The following is a 22,016-nucleotide window of genomic DNA, read 5'->3' as shown; positions in this document are numbered from 1 at the left end:
AGTTTTTCCTTGCCACTGTTGCTTGTCTAGGGTTTAGGCCCTGGGATTATGGAAAGCGCCTTGAAACAATTTTGATTGAAAAAGACGCTATATAAATAAAGATTGATTGATTGATTGATTAGCTTTTGAAAACAATGGATTTTATTTGTTAGAAAAATATATAATTAAATAACAAACAAAACCGCATCAAATTAGCACCAATGACAACCTACAAACAAAGGTGTCGGTTTTTCCTTACTCCAGTCACAGATTGTTGTTGCATTTTCACCAAATCTGTCCTCCTAATTCTTGGACGTGGGTTGCGTAATTTCCTTACGCTTTTTGCGCTAGTAAAGGTTAAAATACGTCGTGGGCGTAGCGGCTCTTTGTAATGGCGATTGTGCCGAAGCTGTGCCTAGGTTTGTTAAAATGAAGCGAAGAAGAAGTTATTTCTATTAATCCAAACGCAGAGGTTCCCCTGAGGAAGACTTTGCAATTACATTTTTTATTTTATTTTTAGAATTAGCTGTATTTTAGAATATTTGTGCTCTTGAAAATGATGAAGCTGAAGTCAAACCAAACCCGGACGTACGACGGGGATGGGTACAAGAAGCGGGCCGCCTGCCTATGCTTCAGGAGTGAAACCGAGGAGGAGGTGAGACCGGTGGACATTCTTTCTAGCGGGCCAAGCTAACATTAGCAGCCGCGACTGCTTTCAATGTCTTACCTGTGTTTAATTCCGTTTGCCTAATCGAAAAAGCTTTGGTTTATGTCAGTTTAACATGATCTGGCACTCCTAATGTAAATCAACACATTGTCTGATTGAGTTCTGTTTTCAGTGTTTTGAGCCAACACATCAATGTGTTATGTAAGCCTCTTTAGCTTCGCACATAGCAACGACAGGTTTTTCTGCCCCTTACTTTATGTCAACCTGTTAGCTCCATGCTAAGGTTAAGGATGGCTTGCTAATAAGCCATGTTGCTGCCGAGGAGTAGTCGGACATTTGTGATTTTCATAATGGTGCGAGTGAATAGAAATTATTGTCTACGTTGTATCCACTCTAAGGATGATTTTTGCCTGGTAATTATTGTTTCATACAGTGTTAATGTTACATTAGCTTCGTTAGCCAAACTTCTTAGTAACATGATTGCTGGTTAGACAATGGAACCTATAATGTCATCTCTCTACATAATTGGGTTTGTATATTTGAACTTGCCGTTGTCGTATACTGGAAACAAGAACGTGTCGACAGTATTTGTGGTTACAGCATACCACTATCAGCCTAATCTTCCACTTCGTCTCCAACTCCAAGTTCGAGTTCGTCTCCTAGTGGTCTTAACCTGGATATGTTTACTTTTTTCCATGTATCTTGTATGATGCAATTTTAGCTACTTCAAATTGTGTTTACTGTGTATCGAGATGTCACGTGGGTAATCACTTTTACAGATTACATGGGTGAAGAGCATATGTTTAAGCAGTGTGGTGTGAATATTTTTGCATCTTTCATTTTTTGGCTACTGCGTGTAGTTAAATTAATGACACCAGCATACTTATGATTTGCAGGTGTTGCTGGTGAGCAGTAGTCGACATCCTGACAAGTGGATAGTTCCTGGGGGGGGAATGGAACCTGAAGAGGAGCCAAGTGTTGCTGCGGCTCGAGAAGTGTGTGAGGAGGTTGGTTGTGTTTATGGATGCTTTATTTTAATATGGTATAATTGTTCTTTTTGATTCACTGAACAAATCCATAGACTCTCCTCTACGTTCAGATGCAAAATGTATATGTAAAATGTCCATTTTTGGTTCATGTTTATACCAAGAAAATAGTATCAAGAACAGATTCCCAATTTGAACATAGGTCCTCGGATGTGTTGTTTCATTTTTAACTCGTAACCGCATTTAACACTGGACCTTATACTATGTTGTAAAGCCCATTTTGCAGGTTTTCCAGGTTGAATGAACAGAGAGAAAGAGAGCACTCTTGGCAACATTGGCATCATATTTGCTAGGCAGCATTTATATGCCACAATTTTTAAAAACTGACAAACTTTTGTAACCTTTATGATTTTTAAGTATTATATTAATGGCCACTGCTTTTGTGCTTTGAACAAAGATGTGTCAAAAGGGGAGAGCAGATTTAAATCGAATGAAAAGGCTCATCAGACAAAGACACACACACACATGCATACATAATTAAAACTCTTTGATGACCCTATGCAGGTGACATCTGAAATTTCCATTTTCTTCTCTTACCGTTAAGTCTTGTAATTTCGAGTGGTGACCCAAAACTAGAGACTTTTATTTTCACATGACTCTAATGTTGCATGGTACACCAAAACTTGAAAAATCTCATTGCAGCCAACTTTTCAGCACAGTTCCTACTTTATGAAAGATGGCATTCTGATAAGATTTGTGATCCATCTAAGGCTAAGCATGTACATACAATGTTTAGGTGTTTTTCTTGCTCCAGTCATTCACAGCAGGCATCATCTTGGTATCATGGTAAAAAAACAATCATTGCTGCAAAGGGGGCAATTTTGCAAAACAGCCATGTTTTGTTGACAGCAGACGGAGCAAAATATTGAATTCATAATTTCTTTTCTGTGCTGGCTCCTCACACACACATACAGTGAGAGTAAAAAGTATTTGATCCCTTGCTGATTTTGTTGGTTTGTCCACTAATAAAGACATGATCATTCTATCTTTAATGGTAGAGTATTCTAACATGGAGAGACAGAATATCAAAAAGAAAATCAGAAAATAACTTTAAAGAATTTATTTTAATTTATTTGTTTTTCATTGAGTGTAATAAGTATTTGATCCCTCTATCCAAAAGCACTTAATATTTGGTGGCAAAGCCATTGTTTGCAAGCACAGCGGTCAAACGTTTGTTGTAGTTAACCACAAGGTTAGCACACATATCAAGGGGGAATTTTGGCCCACTCTTCTTTGCAGATCCTCTCTAAATCATTAAGGTTGGTGGGCTGTCGCTTGGCAACTCGGACCTTCAGCTCTCTCCATAGATTTTCAATTGGATTGAGGTCTGGAGACTGGCTGGGCCACTCCATGACCTTAATATGGTTCTTCTTGAGCCGCTCCTTTGTTGCCTTTGCTGTATGCTTTGGGTCATTGTCATGTTGGAAGACCCAGCCACGGCCCATTTTCAGCTTCCTAGCAGAGGGGAGGAGGTTGTCCCTCAGCACTGCACGGTACATGGCTCCGTCCATCTTCCCAGTGGTGCGGTGAAGTAGCCCTGTGCCCTTGGCAGAGAAACACCCCCAAAACATAATGTTTCCACCTCCATGCTTGACGGTGGGCACAGTGTTCCTGGGATCATAGGCAGCATTTTTCTTCCTCCACACATGACGAGTAGAGTTTAGGCCAAATAGTTCAATTTTGGTCTTGTCTGACCACAGAACCTTCTCCCAATCACTTTGTGCATCTTTGAGGTGATCATTGGCATACTTTAGGCGAGCCTCCACATGTGCCTTCTTAAGCAGGGGTACCTTTCGGGCATTTTAATCCATTGCGGCGCAAAGTGTTGCCAATTGTTTTCCTGGTGACTTTGGTCCCAGCTGCCTGGAGGTCATTCACTAACTCCTGCTGTGTGGTTGCAGGCCGATTTCTCACTGTTCTCATGATCATTGCCACCCCACGAGGTGAAATCTTCTGTGGAGCACCAGACCGAGGTCTATTGATGGTCATGTTATACTTCTTAAATTTTCTCACAATTGCACCAATAGTTGTTACTTTAATACCCAGCAATTTGCTAATGTTTTTGTAGCCCATTCCTGATTTATGCAGGTCAACAATCCTGTCTCTGAGGTCCTGAGAGAGTTCTTTGGTCTTACCCATGGTGGAGAGTTTGGAATCTGTCTGATTGTCTGATTCTGTGAACAGTTGTCTTACATACAGGTGATTAGTTAGACCTGGTGTCTTCAATTCAGGTAACAAGTTGTTTGGGAGCGTCTAACTGGTCTGTGAAAGCCAGAACTCCTAATGCATACTAGGGGATCAAATACTTATTTCCCTCAATGAAAAACAAATAAATTAAAATAAATTCTTTAAAGTTATTTTCTTGATTTTCTTTTTGATATTCTGTCTCTCCATGTTAGAATACATCTACCATTAAAAGTATAGAATGATCATGTCTTTATTAGTGGACAAACCAACAAAATCAGCAAGGGATCAAATACTTTTTACTCTCACTGTAAATCCGTGGCAAAGCATTCAACAAAGTAATAAATGAAAAATAGCACATTTACACATGTTGGCTATGTCAAGAAGGTGGTGTAGCAACTTTACTTGGATTTGTGAAGTTAAAATTGTCATTGAGATTCAGTGTAAAAACATTCTCTCTTGTCGTCTCTTTGGGCATTAATGTTGCCCCTCACAATGATTTTTGCCATGGTATTATTTCAGTCAGCAATCCCGTCAGTCATTATTTTGGTATTGTCACAACATTTCCACTCTGTCTGCTCTCAGTAGGTTAAGTCATGCAATGCCTATTTTGTCTCCAGCTGTTTGGAAGCTTAGGCTGCAGAACTCTGTGACCTGCCAACGCATTCTTAGTGTCACATCACTATTGAGGTTTACTTAAATGGACACAATATGCTTTGTGGTGGCTTTTCTTCCTGTTGAGTGCAACACCGTGTTCGGTTTTGTCTTCTCTCTTTTTGGACAGTGGTGTGACAGCACATATCCTAATAAATGCCAGTTCAGTTTTCTTATGGTCACAAGCATAAGTTGGGTTGAATAACTTGTAACCCACACTCAAAGTCCGTCGTTCTCCAAAGTTGATGCCTGGTAGTTTATAGTTACAGGAATATTGGTACTCCAGGTGGAATACATTTCCTATGTAATAAAAACATCCCCTGTGACTTTTGGCCTATTGCTTAATCCTTGGCTGCTCTCTGGGGGATTCTAGCAGTGGGCCTGTAGGGTTTATATGATCTTGGATTCCACCACAAGTTCCTGATACAGTGAGTACAGGCTCCATTTTATTTATAGGCTGAAACTGGAACCTAAAGAAGAAGCTGCAGAGATGTCAACAAGTTTTCTTGCTGTATCCAAACCTGACCCAGTACTCTCCTTTGGGCTATAATGGTCTCATCTTTCTTGAAGATTATTTTTATTAGAATATGTTTAATTATAACAATCGAGACATATTCAGTTAGTACTATCTGTGAAAAGTTTTAACTTTTATCTGCTTCTGGGTTTAAAGTAAAGCAATGTCCATGAACAGAAAAAGGGCTGTAAAATTATTTACGATGTGCATTTGTTTTTAAAAATTGTATTACTTTTATATTTAATGCATTGTGTGGAATCTAATCTTTGACAACTCAAAAACGTGTGTTGAACTACAGCACCATATTCTTGACCAACCCGCAAATTAGCATTCACTACTTTTTGGTGTACGGCTGTTTGGGCCTCCCTGTCTCAACTGCTATGAACTGTATGAAGACTGACCGCTCCTGCCAAATCTTGAGCTTAAATCAGAAGGGTTTTTTTTCTACTTTTGTTGAATTTGTCTTCTCATTCTGCCCCCTCTGAATTTTTCACATTATCTTCCTTGTAGTCCAATTTGCTCTTAGTTCAGCAAAGTATGAAATACCATGTCAGTTCATGACAATCCAAAAACCGTATCAAATGAGATTGTGTGGGATTAAAACAGTCATATTCAATTTACTCCACCCTAAACTCGTACACCGTTAATGCACTGAATTTAATTGCAATTGGGACTGGCTTTACTGTCTGTCCACTCCTGCATCTTGAGTGAGTAGCGGTTATGGCTCCGACAGGCAGTAGTAAAGGAATCATGTACGATAGCTTAATATTACGGCTTTGTGTGTAAAATGAGACACATACCAAGTGATTAAAGTATTTCCTCCATCCAGAAGAGTAAAATAATCCACATTTGTTTTTTGTTGGTGTTAATGTGCTTGTAAAATACAAAATACATTTATTTTTACTCAAATGTGGAATTGACAGATTAATTATTTTATTCTAGGTTCATATTTTCATATAAGTATATTTTGAAAGCATGGGTCCCTTTGGCACAGTTGAAAATAATCTGCCCTAAACACTCTATTTTATTTTGGGGAGAAAAAAAAAATCATGTTTTATTTTCTCGCACTGACTTCCTTACTGCACTGTGCTAGTTTGATGCTCTGTCACCTTGCATTTTTTTCCTGGAGGGCTCCAGATCATTGGACCTTGTGCTGGAGTTGGATTGAAACAAAGCCACAACTGGTCTACACAGATAATTGATTTGAAACAAATCTGCTCTGTGGTCATTACGGAGCAGAGATTCATCGCAAACACATCCGGTCAACCCTTATGTTGAGTTTGGGTCTGTCATGACCCCTTTAAGTTAAAATTAAATAATAAAGGCGAGCCATACTGTTTTTATTGGAACAACACTTTTTACAGCAGATGTATAAATAGTACAAAATAATCATCGTTTTCTCAATAGCTTCTCTTTATTCAAACAGGCTGGTGTGAAGGGGACTTTAGGGCGCTTGGTTGGAGTATTTGAGGTGATGCTTGTTCCATACTAATAAGTTTTCACATGCTTTTATGTTAATGAAGGAGAAATTAATTTTGTTTTCCCCTTTCAGAACCAAGAACGGAAACACAGAACCTACGTTTATGTTCTTATTGTCACTGAGGTACTCGAAGACTGGGAGGACTCGGTCAACATTGGTAAAATTTCTGTCGTTTATGAAAATAGATGTCTAAATATAAATAATTCTGTTTTATTGTGTAGTAAAAATAGTGATGCCTCCCTTTTTTTTCTACATCAGTATTTTGTGTGGAGCATATAATTAGTGAAAACTTGTTCTGTCAACAGGAAGGAAAAGGGAATGGTTTAAAATTGAAGAAGCCATCCAAGTGTTGCGGTGTCACAAGCCCGTGCAGGCTACTTACTTTGAAGCTCTCCAGGAGAGTTGCCTGACCAGTAACGGAACACCGTTGGTGGCCACAATAGGGGGAGATTTATCCCCTACGTACAGCATCAATCAGAGCTCCGTCTCGGGTATCAGATAACTAAAAGAGCAACTCTAAACCCCCCCAGAGTTTCCGCCACCAACTGCGGTCTTATTTTCCTTTCTTTTCATATCTCTGCTCTTCTGTCAATAACATGGTTTGCCTTGCCAACTACTTTGTGCCAGAACAGTGGCACAGACTTGATGACAAGTGTTAAGTGACAAGTCTGTAACACTTGTACATAAAAATTACATTTATATTACATGTAAATGTAGTTTTTGACCTGTCTTTTTTGTTTTTACTGACAACTGCATGAAATTGTTTTCCTGCTCCCACCTTTTGTTTTTCCTTACCGTGCCCTTATTGTGGTGTTTATTGAATGCAAGAACTACTTTTTACTGTTGTAATGTAAAAGTGTATACTTAGTGCTTAAGCAGAAGGCTTTTGGTGGTCCTTTTTTTTTTTAATCCTATAATTTAATTTTTCTGTGAATGATTTATGTCCATTGATGTACTCCCCTTTGGTAAAGACAAGAAATTTCAGTAGATTGAGAGAACGGCTGCTCTTGCACAAGTACTGTGTTGTTGTATCTCACTGATTGGAACGAATAATTGGTAAAGTCTGAGAATTTTGGATCTTTTCAAGGTTATTTGTGTCTTGCATATGGATTCGGTCCTCACTGGTCATTTCAAATGTCAGTAGAATTTTCCTCTCATCTGATAAGCACTACAAGTTCACTCAGACAGAATATACATTCTGGAAAAGAGTGAAAGAATGTCAACATACTGTGTAGAATGAACCACACTTTTTCCTCAGTGTCTTTACCACGTTTTTCATTTAAAATTGTGTCACTAACGTCAGTCTTCCCTCCAAATACCGAGACGGTAGAAGTTCTAAATCTCAAAATCATTGATTTGTATGTTTAAAGAAAATCAGCACATATCATAAGATATTAAATCTTATTTCATTAATCATTTGTTTGTAAGTAATTGTTTACACTGACAGCAAAGTACTGGTGCCTACAATAGGCACTTTCCCCCCTACTTTTAAAACCCTCAGTATTTAATCTGCATCTCCAAAAACAATCACAACAATGAAATAAATGAATCTCTAATACTGTCTTTGGCAAGATGCGGAACCAACAAGCCTTGTATAGTTGACACCTTGTTTTTAACATGTAAAATTATTTTGTTAATGTGTTTTCTCTCTAAAGGCGGGGCAAAAGTCTCATAAGCCGAGCTGCACCGCACGACCGCGAGGCGGCGTGAGGCAATGGACTCAATACTGTGAAACTGGAGGCGCTGTATTTGGCATGTTATAGGTTATTATTGTAAACTGATTATTTCTGCACAGATTAGAGTTGATAGTACATAAATGACAAAGCATTTTCCAAATATTTGAGGACTGTACACATCACGTTGAGTGATAAAAGGATTTGTTTCAATGGTATTGAAGATGATGGAACTCTGGGGAAGCATGGAGGACACCTGAGGCTAAAGAACAACCACCATGGCAATAACTGAAAGTGAGGAGGCTGTTTGGAATCAAATATAATCCAAACCCTGTTTCTAATCTAAATTGTGTTTGTGTGGGATGAGTCCGCTCTCCACTTTGGCAGTTTCAAAGCACCATTTTAATTTAGAATTCAAGCAGATCACAACAAACTATCAAATCAGGGTTTGTTTTCCTGTTCATGTCCAACTTTCAACTGGTCCAAATTTTCTCATCACAAGCCAAAATTCTAATTATACTTTAGGAAATTAACAATTTGGATGCCTTCACGCCTCCCCCAAGCACAATTGATTTTTATCATCACCGTTGTAAGGTGGGTCATATGTCTGCTTGTGCTCTACACCATCTTCCAATGCTTGACTGTTCACACTGAATTCATGTATTTTATATATGTAGTTAGACATTCTTCAGTCTTTGGCCATGATGCCCACAAAGTCAGCCTTGTTTTAAAGTAGTCAACCTTGCACTTTGCAAAGACTTGTGGTTAAGAATTTACTCATTTATAACATCTTAATTTGTTCCCAAGGTTTTTGACAAGAAACTTATTTAAATGTTATACAGCACCACGAGCATGGTGATTCATACTATTTGACTAAAGGTTTGAGTACAGGAGGAAACTTAAATTGTATAAAATCTGTCAGTTAAATGAAGTCTGTGGCATTCTGATGAAGCTGCTGCTCCTCCTCAATGGCGATCTCTGCTGTCATGGTTGTACATCACAGGACCAGTTCTTACCCATCGAGTTACTCAGAACTGTCCAGAAAAAGTAATGCCCTGCCTGGTAGCCACAATGAAAGTGAGCAGTATTACAGATTTCATTTACCAGTGAATTGATGCTCCTGTGGTCATGAGTGACTTGGGAACAGGCAAGTTTATTGATTGAAATGTTTAATAAAACATCCGTACACTTTAAATTGTTGAGTTCATCCTTGAAGTTTCATGCTTGTCAATGGAATTTTGTTTCCTCATTTGGGAATGAAGCCAGTGAGACTTAAGATTGTAATATAAATGTGCCAACAAATAAACACAAGTATTTCACATTCAGCCCCTTGTTGATCATTGCACTTGTGCATTAAAAAAAATGTAAGGACAAGGGCTGCCAATGAGGGACTGAAATTATTTGACTTATATCAGCATGACAGGTGAGTGTGTTTTGGGCCAGAATTTTAGGTTAATTGTTCAAATTAAATGATTAGATGCTGTAAATCATCTTTACCTTTTATAAGATTTGACATTTTCCACTTAATTATAAAAAGCTTTTAAACAGAACAACTCCACACTAAGCAAACTGGACAGGCATTTTTCTTTATTGTACAGAAAGAGTAAAATTTACTGAGGCTGCTGTCCTCTGCCACGCCCAAAGCCACCTCTCTGCAATGTGGATAAATCGGGGTCAAAAAGATCAATATTTTCACTGATTCCTTTAAAATACTGTCAAATAGATGGGCGGGTGTAGGTAAAATAAAAATTGCATTAATACTTACGAACTGGAACTCTGTGGCAGCTCCAGCACCTGCCTCTGCTTTTTTGTCAGCACCAGCTAATGGAGAGATAATTATTACAAACAGAAATAAAAAGTTTAGAAGCCCGACTCATCTGTATACTTACGAGGAGCAGCAGATCGCCTGTATGTATCTCTGTCAGCCTCAGCACGATTCAAGCGGGCAGGCCTCTCTCCTTCCATTCCTACACAATTACAGGAAAACAAATATAGACAAATATGAGAATTGATCAACACACCAAGATACCAGTACGCAACATAAAACGAATGCTTGGTATTGAAATGATTTCTTCATCTTTGAAATATCCCAATTGGAGTACAGCTAAAGATTTCCAAGTTGGTTTAAAGAGTAGAGTGACTGTAGGATACATTTGGATTGGGGGGCTGAGGCAACTTTGCAGGGAGTATAAAAGCAATCTAACCTCCCAGATTATTCACTTCACTTCAAGAGTGTGGATTGAATGTTTTTGTCACCGTTTCATCTAATATCCACACACAATCTTAGCCAACCACGTACCACTGATTTCAGGAATCACCCCCAAATTAAGATCATTGGTGTAAGGCCGGAATCAGATAAAATGTTACTATTAATTCAAATGTTATTTCTTAAATAGCAGCTTACCTTTGGGCCTGGGCCTTGCAGTCTCAGGGCGAGTCTGGCGGCGCAGGGTGGCAGGCACAATCTCAGGGGGAAGATGGAGGAAGTCTCTCAAGTACTGGATGCCTTCATTGGTAAGATACCAATAATAGTGACGCCAGGCAAATTGCTCCTTGACATACCCACATGATTTCAGAGACTGGGGAGTAAACATTGAGGAAACATTTTTAACAATTGGCAAAGTGACTAAAAAGCAATTTTGCTGTATTAGCTTGTTCACTTAAAAGTGCTCTTTTCAAAAGGAACAAGGATGCCATATTATCTATTATCTAACGCTGATGTTGCTCCTACACTGATCTTATTTTACTGAGTTACGTTTACAGTATGACGTAGCCTGAGCGATGAACATAGATCCCCACCTGCATCGCTTTCATCACATGAAGGTTGGGCACATTCTTGTCAGCAAGCTCGGGATGCTTGGTCAGATGAACATCTTTCTTAGCCACCATGACTCCCTCTTTGAAGAGGAGTTCATAAATAGCAATGCGATTCTTCTTGGGCATCAGCATCTGTAATAAGCAACATGTCACTTCTTACATACTAACCATGTTCCACACTGACTGCATACTAACTGGCTTCCACCGGAAAAGAACATAAGCTAATCTCATTTTGCGATGAAGTAGAATTCTGCATTCTGACCACAACTTGAGTTGAATAAATCAGTTCAAATGTCCCTAGCAAGTGTTTTTAAAATGTAAATTTTAAGAAATGTGATAGCTGAACATCACAATCGGGTTCACTTCCACTAATCAAATGAGAATATCGACAATAAAAGGGAGTTTAAGAAACAAATGCGTATGAGAAGATTATTATTATATTAGGAGCAATCTAAAAGCAAACAAATTACTTTAATTCAACGACTGATGTAAAAGATAAATTTAGATTATTATGCCGACTAGGCCTTTACCTTTCCACTTGATACAGACCGGAGCCGGAAGGAAAGACCGTCGTTGAAGCGGAAATCTTATTCCCACAACCAAGGCTTAGTAGTGTTATGGCGCCACCTATTGCTAGGGAGGACTAAAGGCAAGCGTCGCTCATCGTCTATCCACGGTCCAATGGCCAAATAAACATATGCTGTTTTAGTTATACTAACCCATGTTTAATTTATTTAAATTGTATCATGAGAGTTAAAACAATTTTGAGATTTGAGTGAACATGTTCTGTCCTGTGTAGTTACCAATGATTATTGTTATTGTTAAAGTAGGAAGCGCCAAGACTCATAAGACTCTTTAAGAGTTAGACTGTAGGCAATGGTAAATGTATAATTATCAGTTTTGCCTTGAATACATAATATTGATACTGTAATGAAAGTCTTTGATACAAATTGTTAATTGTTCTGCTGTCTGGCTGCAGGTTGGAGGCAAAGGACAAAGGTGTTAATTATATCAGCTTGTAAACTCTTATCCTGGTTATGCAACCACCACACATCTGCTATGACATTCTCTAAGTTTTATGTATCTAATATTTTTTTTAAAGAAATAGTCTTAAATGAACTCTGATATTTTGCTTTGGATGTGACAATTTTACGTTTTGTGTTTTTGTTTGGAAAAAAAACCCACTAATCTTTGTCCCCATTTCTCTCTATATATTGTTTTACTCAGTTTATCTCTAAAACGATCAATGTGTCTTGTGAAATCCATCCATCCTCTACCGCTTCTCCGGGTTTGGGTCGCAGGGGCAGCAGCCTAAGCAGAGAGGCCCAGACTTCCCTCTCCCCAGGTACTTCTTCCAGCTCGTCCAGGGGGATCCCCAGGCGTTCCCAGACCAGTTGTTAGATCCACTATATTAAAGTTATCTCTTATTTGCTTTTACCTTGTTATATTCTTTATTTTTGTTATATTGTTTCTCATTACTTAATGTTTCTTATTATTTGCTAATGCTTAATGTTCATGATGCTTGATATGTCAACTCGAACTACTCTGGTCAAGGGCGACAGAAATGCAGCTGCTGTGGAGAAGTGACATTGACTGGAGATAGAGCTGCAGGGCATGACACAGAAGGTGTTCTTTTAATCTGTCTGATATGGAAGAATGTGCTGTATGTGAGCTAAGCTAATCAAATCAGTGAAGACCTACATATACGTATTTTCACCATTATGATTTACAGTCTTTTGCTTTGTATGGGACCTGCTATCTTGTGTTTTCCCCCTCCCTTTAGGCACATTTGAATTCTATGTAACTAGGGACCTCCTATTTTCAATAAAAGAAGGATGGCAGAAGTTGTGCCTCAGAACGTGTTGGAGATCTGTAACTGAGCACATCTCTTCGTTCTCCTTGCAAGTAAAATTCAAAACTGTTTTTGCCTCATTTGTTTTTCTCATGTTTTAGGTCACCAGTTGAGATACATAGTCTCTCCAACGTGTCCTGGGTCTTCCCGGGGGCCTCTTACCGGAGGGACATGCCCTGAACACCTCACCAGGGAGGCGTCCAGGGGGCATCCTGACTAAATGCCCAAGCCACCTCATCTGGTTCCTCTCAACGCGTTGGAGCAGCAGCTCTACTCCGAGCTCCTCCCGGATGGCAGAGCTTCTCACCCCATTTCTAAGGGAGAGCCCAGCCACCCTAAGGAGGAAGATCATTTCGGCCAATTGTACCCATGATCTTGTCCTTGCGGTCATTACCCGAAGCTCATGAACATAGGTGAGAGTAGGAACGAAGATCGACCGGCAAATCGAGAGCTTCGCCTTTTGGTCAAGCTCTCTCTTCACCACAACGGACCGGTGCAGAGTCCGCATTACTGCTGATGCCGCACCAATCCGCCTTTCAATCTCGTGCTCCATTCTTCCCTTACTCAAGACCCCGAGGTACTTGACCTTCGCTGGAGAGACTCATCCTTGCCCACCTGCTCCGATACGGAGTAAAGGGAACTTATTCAGGACTTTGTGGAATGGAGCCTGCGGAACAACCTCCAGATCAACGCTGGCAAAACCAAGGAGCTGGTGGTGGATTTCCGCAGGCGTATCAACCCCCCGCCTGCACTGGTGAACATCCTGGGAACAGATGTTGACGTGGTGGAGTCCCACAAGTGCCTGGGTGTTCACTTAAACAATAACCTGGACTGGACACACAACACAGATGCCCTTGTCAAGAAGGGCAATAGCACACTTTTCCTGCTCAGGAGGCTGAGGTCTTTTGGAGTGCAGGGACCACTCCTGAGGACTTTCTATGACTCTGTGGTGGGATCAGCCATCTTCTATGGGATTGTCTGCTGGTCCAGTAGCATCACGGACAGGAACAGGAAGAGGATGGACAGACTGGTAAGGAGGGCCAGCTCTGTCCTGGGATGTCCCCTGGACTCGGTGCAGGTGGTGGGAAACGGGAGGATGATGGCTAAGCTGTCATCCATGCTGAACAACACGTCCCACCCCCTACAGGACACCCTGACAGCACTGGGCAGCTCCTTCAGTGAGCGGCTGCTCCACCCTCGCTGTGTGAAGGAGAGGTATCGCAGATCTTTCCTGCCGGCTGCCGTCAGACTGCACAATAAAAATAACGCCCGCTAGCACAATCTGAATATTATATATTCTGATATGTATATTGCATTCACCCTCTGTACTATGTACAGGTATATAGGGGCCGAGTATCCATTTACCTGGATTATTGTAAATATACAGTACATCCTCTCTGTATGCTCCAAATTCTATTCGATTCGATTTTATCTTATTTTTCTCTGCATGCTCTTGCTGTTGTTCAAATCAATCAAATCAATCTTTATTTATATGGCATCTTATACAATCAAAATTGTTTCAAGGCGTTTTCCAGAATCCCAGGGCCTAACCCCAGACAGGCAACAGTGGCAAGGAAAAACTCCCCTTTAACAGGAAGAAACCTTGAGCAGGACCAGGCTCATGTATGGGGACCCTCCTGCTGATGGCCGGCTGGGTGGAGAGGAGAGGAGAGGAGAGGAGAGGAGAGGAGAGGAGAAGAGAAGGAGAAGGAGAAGGAGAAGGAGAGGAGAAGGAGAAGGAGAGGAGAGGAGAGGAGAGGAGAGGAGAGGAGAGGAGAAGAGAAGGAGAAGGAGAGGAGAGGAGAGGAGAGAGGAGAGGAGAGGCACAGAGCACAGAAACACACACAAAAATACACTATACAACGGGTCAGCGGGGCCGGAGGTCATCATGCAGCTCTGAAGGCGGCGATACCTGCAAATGAATACGGGGAGGGGGGCTGAAAAACTACACAAGAAATAGCATCACTAGTCTACTTGATGAGGAGGAGAGGAGAGGAGAGGAGAGGAGAGGAGAGGAGAGGAGGAGAGGAGAGGAGAGGAAAGGAGAGAGGAAACCATGACCCAGTGGGGTGACAGAGGCCTGTCAGGTGATCATGTTTCCGGACCCCGGCAGCCTTGGCCTATAACAGCATAGCTAAGATGTGACCTAACGATTAGGCGACCCCCTAAGTATGATAATTTGTCTATCTATGATAGTAACTGGAACTCCAGAATTAACAACAATAAGCTTTTTCAAAGAGGTAGGTTTTAAGTCTGATCTTAAATGTAGCGATAGAGTCAGCCTCCCGTGTTGCACTGTAAATTTCACCCTGTGGGACAATAAAGGACCTGAATCTGAATCTTCCCCACTTGGGGCAGGATCTCCTCCTTGACCCGGAGAAGGCACTCCACCTTTTTCCGGCTGAGAACCCTGGCCTCGGATTTGGAGGTGCTGATTCTCATCCCAGCTGCTTCACACTCGGCGGCGAACCGATCCAGCGATCGTTGGAGGTCACGAGCTGATGACGCCAACAGGACCACATCATCTGCAAAGAGCAGAGACCTGATCCTGAGGTCACCAAACCGGACCCCCTCAACACCATGACTGCACCTAGAAATTCTGTCCATAAAAGTTATGAACAGAATCGGTGACAAAGGGCAGCCCTCTCCTCTCCTCTCCTCTCCTCTCCCCCTCCTTCTCCTTCTCCTCTCCTCTCCTCTTCCCCCTCCTTCTCTTTCTCCTCTCCTCTCCTCTCCTCTCTACCCAGCTGGCCATCAGCAGGAGGGTCCCCCTACATGAGCCTGGTCCTGCTCAAGGTTTCTTCCTGTTAAAGGGGAGTTTTTCCTTGCTACTGTTGCTTGTCTGGGGTTAGGCCCTGGGATTCTGGAAAGTGGCTTGAAACAATTTTGATTGTATAAGACGCTATATAAATAAAGATTGATTTGATTTGATTTGATTTGATTTGATTTGATTGATTTGATTTGATTTGACGGAGACCAACCCTCACTGGAAGTTCGACTTACTGCCAGCAATGCAGACCAAACTCTGACACCGATCGTACAGGGAGCAGAGGGCCATATCAGCCATACTCTCGGAGGACCCCCCACAGGACCCCCCGAGGGACACGGTCGAATGCCTTCTGGAAGTCCACAAAACACATGTGGACTGGTTGGGCAAACTCCCATGCACCCTCGAAGACCCTGCTGAGGGTGTAGAGCTGGTCAACTATTCCACGCCCAGGACGAAACCGACATTACTCCTCCTGAATCTGAGGTTCGACTATCCGGCGGACCCTCCTCTCCAGTACCCCTTAATATACCTTACCAGGGAGGCTGAAGAGTGTGATCCCCCTATAGTTGGAACACACCCTTCGGCCCCCCTTCTTAAAAAGAGGGACTACCACCCTGGTCTGCCAATCCAGTGGCACCGCCCCCGATGTCCACGCGATGTTGCAGAGTCGTGTCAACCACGACAGCCCTACAACATCCAGAGCCTTAAGGAACTCCGGGCAGATCTCATCCACCCCCGGGGCCTTGCCACTGAGGAGTTTTTTGACTACCTCGGCAACTTCAGCCCCGGAGATATGAGAGCCTGTCCCCAGGTCCTGCTTCCTCACTGGGAGGCGCGTTGGTGGGATTAAGGAGGTCTTCGAAGTATTCCTTCCACCGATCCACAACATCCCGAGTTGAGGTCAGCAGCACATAGTGCTTGCATACACAGTGTTGACAGTGCACTGCTTCCCCTTCCTCAGATGCAGGATGGTGGTCCAGAACCTTTTCGAAGCTGTCCGGAAGTCGTTCTCCATGGCCTCACCAAACTCTTCCTATGCCCGGGTCTTTACCTTGGCAACCGCCATAGCTGCACTCCGCTTTTCCTGCCGGTACCTATCTGCTGCCTCAGGATTCCCACAGGCCAGTAAGGCTCGAAATGACTCCTTCTTCAGTCTGGTTTGGGCATTGCCGCCACGACAGGGAGCAACCACCTTGCGGCCGCAGCACCAATCAGCCGCCTCAACAATGGAGGCACGGAACATGGTCCATTCAGACTCAATCTCCCCCGGGACATGGTCAAAGCTCTCCCGGAGGTGTGAGTTGAAGCTCCTTCTGACAGGAGACTCTGTCAGGCATTTCCAGCAGACCCTCACAATACATTTGGGCCTGCCGGGTCTGTCTGGCATCCTTCCCCACCACTGGAGCCGATTCACCACCAGGTGGTGATCAGTTGACAGCTCTGCCCCTCTCTTCACCCGGGTGTCCAGAACATGTGGCTGCAAATCCGATGACTTGACCACAAAGTCGATCATCGATCTGCGGCCTAAGGGGTACTGGTGCCAAGTGCACATGTGGTCGCCTTTATGTCTGAACAAGGTTTTTGTTATGGACAATCTGAGACGAACACAGAAGTCCAACAACAGAACACCACTTGGGTTCAGATCAGGAGGGCCGTTCTTCCCAATCACACCTCTCCAGGTCACACTGTCGCTGCCAACGTGAGAATTGAAGTCAGCCAGGTGGACGAGGGAACCCCCAGAAGGAGCACTCTCCACCACTCCCTCTAAGGACTCCAAAAAGGGTTGATACGCTGAACTGCTGTTTGGGCCATAGGCACAAGCAACAGTCAGGATCCGTCCCCCCACCCGAAGGCGAAGGGAGGCAACCCTCTCATCCACCTGGGTAAACTCCAATATACAGGCACTGAGCCGGCGAGCAACAAGGATTGCCACCCCTGCCCGTCGCCTCTCACCATTGGCAACTCCAGAGTGGTAGAGAGTCCAACCCCTCTCGAGAAGACTGGTTCCAGAGCCCTTGCTATGCGTCGAGGTGAGAGCGACTATATCTAGGCAGAACTTCTCAGCTCAGGCATCTTTCCCATCAGAGAGGTGAAATTCCACGTCCCTAGAGCAAGTTTCTGCAGCCTAGGATCAGACTGCAAAGGTCTCTGCCTTCGGCCACCACCCAACACACAATGCACCCGACCCCCTTGGCCCCTCCTGCAGGTGGTGAGCCCAGGGGAAGGGGGTCCCATGTTGCCTCTTCGGGCTGTGCCCGGCCGGACTCCATGGGCAGAGGTCCGGCCACCAGGCGCTCACCAACGTACCCCCCCCCAGGCCTGGGGCTTGTAAAATATTTTATTTTAGGCAATAGTGCAATTCTTCCTTCATTTTGAATAAATAACCGGAAATGCGTTTGTTCACGAGAGTTCTCTTAACTTTCCATTTTCAACCGCTAACAATGAACGGGAGCGTACCCTTTATGTAGAGATCCCGATTACATTTTTAAAGTACCAAAATAAGAGGAATAAAAATGCTTTGGTGAGTTATTCTTTTTTTTTTGCATTACAACTCACCATGAAGATAAGTTTCGCTGCTAACAAATTAGCTTAGATTTTTGGTGGACTGACACTTTTTCATATGTTTGTATCGCGTTTAATGTACGGTGAGCTAAAAGTGGATTATCATGAAGACTAGTAATTGTTAGAACCCCTCACAATAACAAAACATTCCATTTTGTGTGAAACTATGTTGACCTCAACAACACCCACATAAACTAAACAATACCCACATGCAGCCACTTTCTAAAATCATTCATTTTTGCTGTTTCTAGGTTTATTGAATTGTTTCGGTGCGGCAACAGGAGCAAACTGTGGTGACAGTGGCAGAGGGAAGTCTCCTTGCTTTATTAGTGTCCCTGGGAGAGCCTGACTTCCTCCAGACCCACATCTCGTTTGTTTGTTACTGTAGTTCACCTGCATGTGGGTCAGGTCTGTGCTGCTCATTTCTGGCCAGAAGCTCTGAGTTCTGTCCATGGTTCTGATCACTTAGACTACATATTATTATGCAATAATATCAACAATACTATCTCTTCCAAAAGTTTTAGATTTCCAAGTTTATGATGTAAATGTCTTACATGGTGCACACATAGCTTAAAGACAACAAATCTACCGGACATTGTAATTTTACTCCGTGAACTGCTACTGTTTGTATGCTAGAAATTGTATGAAAGGCGTGATTTATTATCATGCCTGTCTTCAAAGCAAGTTCAAACACAAGACATCAACCAATAAATCAATCTTTATTTATACAACATCTGCTACAATCAAAATTGTTTCTAGGTGCTTTACAGAATCCCAGGGCATGACCCCCAACAAGCCACAGTGGCAAGGAAAAAATCCCCTTTAACAGGAAGAAACCTTGAGCAGGACCAGGCTCATAAAGGGGGACCCTCCTGCTGATGGATGGCTGGTTAGAGAGGTAGGAGAAGGGTGAGGACAGGTAGAAGAGACTAGGCAGAGATCATGAAATACATTAATTATATTAATTATAATGAACTGCCGGTAGAATTAAATGGGTCAGCAGGGTCGGAGGTCAGTAGGTCAGCATACAGCTATGAAGGCGGCGATACCTGTAGATGGATACGGGGGGGAGCAGAAAAAACTACACAAGAAATAACATCACTGATTTTAGCTGAGAGGAGAGGAGAGGAGAGGAGAGGAGAGGAGAGGAGAGGAGAGGAGAGGAGAGGAGAGAGGAGAGGAGAGGCAGCCATGACCCAGCAGAGTGACAGAGGCCTGTCAGGTGATCATGTTTCTGGACCCGGCAGCCTCGGCCTATAGCAGCATAACTAAGATGTTAACCTAATAATTAGAAGACCCTCTAAGTATGCTAATTTGTCTATCTAGGATAATAACTGGAACTACAGAATTAGTTATAATAAGCTTTTTCAAAGAGGTAGGTTTTAAGTCTAATATTAAAAGTAGAGATGGAGTCAGCCTCCTGTACCTGGACAGGGAGCTGGTTCCACAGCGGGTGGGGGGGGGGGCTAGACCTCTGAGGACCTTGTAGGTCAGACGAAGAGTTTTAAAAATTATTCTATACTTAATGGGCAACCAATGAAGAGATTCCAGTACAGGAGTTATGTGATCTCTTTTGTCAGTATCTGCCAGAACTCTAGCTGCAGCATTTTAATGTGTGAGTTAGAGGACAAATTTTCTTCAAAAGTTACTCCAAGATTCCTCACAGAGACTAGATGCTAGCTTGATAATGTGATCTAATCTATTCCTGAGAGGCTCAGGACCAAACACTATGGCCTCTGTTTTTCCAGAGTTAAGGAGAAGGAAATTTGAGGACATCCAAAACTTTATTTCTTTAAGACAGGTCTGAAGCTTCACTAACTGCTCTGTCTCCTCTGGTTTCATGGATAAATATAGTTGAGTGTCATCAGCATAATGAAAATTTATTCCATGCTGCTTAATAATATTTCCTAAGGGAAGCATGTACAAGGTGAAAGGGATTGGTCCAAGTACAGAACCTTGTGGAACTCCATGGTTAACCCTACTGTATGAAGAGGCAACGCAATGGACATGAGCAAACTGGTATCTATCTGATAAATATGATCTAAAACGGTCTAGTGATGTCCCTTTAATCCCAATCATATGGTCCAGTCTCTGAAACAGGATGCTGTGATCAACCGTATCAAAAGAAGCACTGAAGTCCAGCAGAACCAGCAGAGAAACCAGTCTATGATCTGAAGCTCTAAGAAGATAATTAGTAACTTTAATAAGTGCTGTTTGTGGTGAGCTCTAAAGCCTGACTGAAAGATCTCAAACAGGCTGTTCCTCTGCAGGTGCTCCAGTAACTGAGTCACCACCACCTTCTCAAGAATTTTAGAGATAAAAGGAAGGTTTGATATAGGCCTATATACTTGATCATAGGATCAAAGAGGTCATTGGCGGTAGCTTTGACAGAACACTAAATGACTTTGATATAAAGCAACAAACAGCATTATATATGCCCTCTGCTACTTGTATAAATTAACTTTTGTCAGTCAGCAACTATCGAAATACAAAACACCAGACATTTATTCAAGAGCTGAGAGGCGTGAGTAGATACCTCTGTCACATTTGCCAGCTTAAAAATAACTGAAGTCTTATTACTGAAGGGTCCATCCGAATTAATCCCCCATCCTGAATCCTGCAAATCTGAGTGCATTCCAGTCCCTACTCAAAAAGGATTTTATATCGTAAGTTGAACGGGATAGTTTGTATCATTGAATTTTATAACTGCTTTTGCACCATGTAGCAAAAATTTACAACAGCTTTACATTTTAAATTTACAACACTAAATTTGTCAGCTGTTGAGTGATTTTTCACTCTTAATCTCAAACGTCTTTTATTTTTTTTAATTTATAAATATGTAAATATCAGCTGTGAAATCAAAGTGTAACCATGTAATTGGTGAGGGTCTCATTTGGGATGAAGTTTCTCATCAGAAACCTCACTTACACTTCCCAGCAACATCAATGCACACCGATAATGACTGAAACCAGCCATCATTTCACTCCAACTGGTGCTGCATAGGAACCAAAACCAGGGAGGCCAACTGTATCTTCGTACCTTTAGGTGTTACTGTAATAATGAAAAGGCCATCCTTGCTATTACATAGCAGACCATGCTGTGTTATGCAATCATTTAGAGATGTGTGGTGTGGGAGGTTGAGATGACACTATTTTTCACATTATTTGCCAGAGAACGTCCCTGTTTTTTATCTGTGTTCAAGCAGAAGACACTTTTGTTTGTATGTAGCTTTCGTAGCTCTTAAAAAGGGATTTTGAGTTCCATATTTCGTAAGTGGTGACTGATTAACAATTAACTAACAACAATTAGCTCTTTAGTTTAGATAGTGTTTTAAGCTCTTTTACTGTTGAGATTGTAGTTGAACTGTGGGGTAGTTGTACGCCGGAATCCTGTAATGACCAGTTATGTTTATTTCCTTTTGCAGCTTGTTTATCTTGACTGTTTTAATTTCATTTGGAAAGTTGAACTATGTTTGAACATCTGTATTAATGATCTGATTTTTCTGTGCCAATACCAGTAGAGATGCAGCTTAAAGACTGATGATTTATCAGCATTGCACCAACACAAGTGCGTGTGGAAGTTTAAGGAATCGTTTAATCAGGGAATTACTTGGAGTTGCTCGGGACTCGCTTCACTGTCCCATCACCTGAGCCACCTATTTGCTAATACAATAATTAGCACAGCGTAGTGAAAGGGCAACGTTATCATCAATCCCTGTCTGTGCAATGAGTTCATCCTTCTATCTGTCTGGATATGACCACATGGCACCTTCCAACAGAGTGTGTGACAAAGGAGAGTCCTTAGTCTCCACCCTCCTC

The 22,016-nt window shown here is 42.1% G+C and overlaps 2 protein-coding genes across 2 annotated transcripts; one reads left to right on the top strand and one right to left on the bottom strand.

Moving 5' to 3' along the window:
- Window positions 1–330: 330 nt before the first annotated feature.
- Window positions 331–9,522, top strand: nudt3b (nudix (nucleoside diphosphate linked moiety X)-type motif 3b). Its single transcript, XM_057030126.1, has 5 exons — window positions 331–634; window positions 1,543–1,653; window positions 6,471–6,515; window positions 6,597–6,681; window positions 6,830–9,522. The coding sequence occupies exons 1-5, from the start codon at window positions 536–538 to the stop codon at window positions 7,024–7,026; spliced, it is 537 nt and encodes a 178-aa protein (XP_056886106.1). The 5' UTR covers window positions 331–535; the 3' UTR covers window positions 7,027–9,522.
- Window positions 9,523–9,767: 245 nt separating this feature from the next.
- On the bottom strand, window positions 9,768–11,701 carry rps10 (ribosomal protein S10). Its single transcript, XM_057030127.1, has 6 exons — window positions 11,545–11,701; window positions 10,997–11,146; window positions 10,602–10,776; window positions 10,087–10,164; window positions 9,963–10,018; window positions 9,768–9,849 (listed from the first exon to the last, which is right to left on the bottom strand). The coding sequence occupies exons 2-6, from the start codon at window positions 11,144–11,146 to the stop codon at window positions 9,808–9,810; spliced, it is 501 nt and encodes a 166-aa protein (XP_056886107.1). The 5' UTR covers window positions 11,545–11,701; the 3' UTR covers window positions 9,768–9,807.
- Window positions 11,702–22,016: the final 10,315 nt, after the last annotated feature.

The sequence above is a fragment of the Takifugu flavidus genome, chromosome 4, assembly GCF_003711565.1.
Source record: "Takifugu flavidus isolate HTHZ2018 chromosome 4, ASM371156v2, whole genome shotgun sequence".
NCBI classification, from domain to species: domain Eukaryota; kingdom Metazoa; phylum Chordata; class Actinopteri; order Tetraodontiformes; family Tetraodontidae; genus Takifugu; species Takifugu flavidus.
This window is presented reverse-complemented; position numbering and strand designations above follow the sequence as displayed.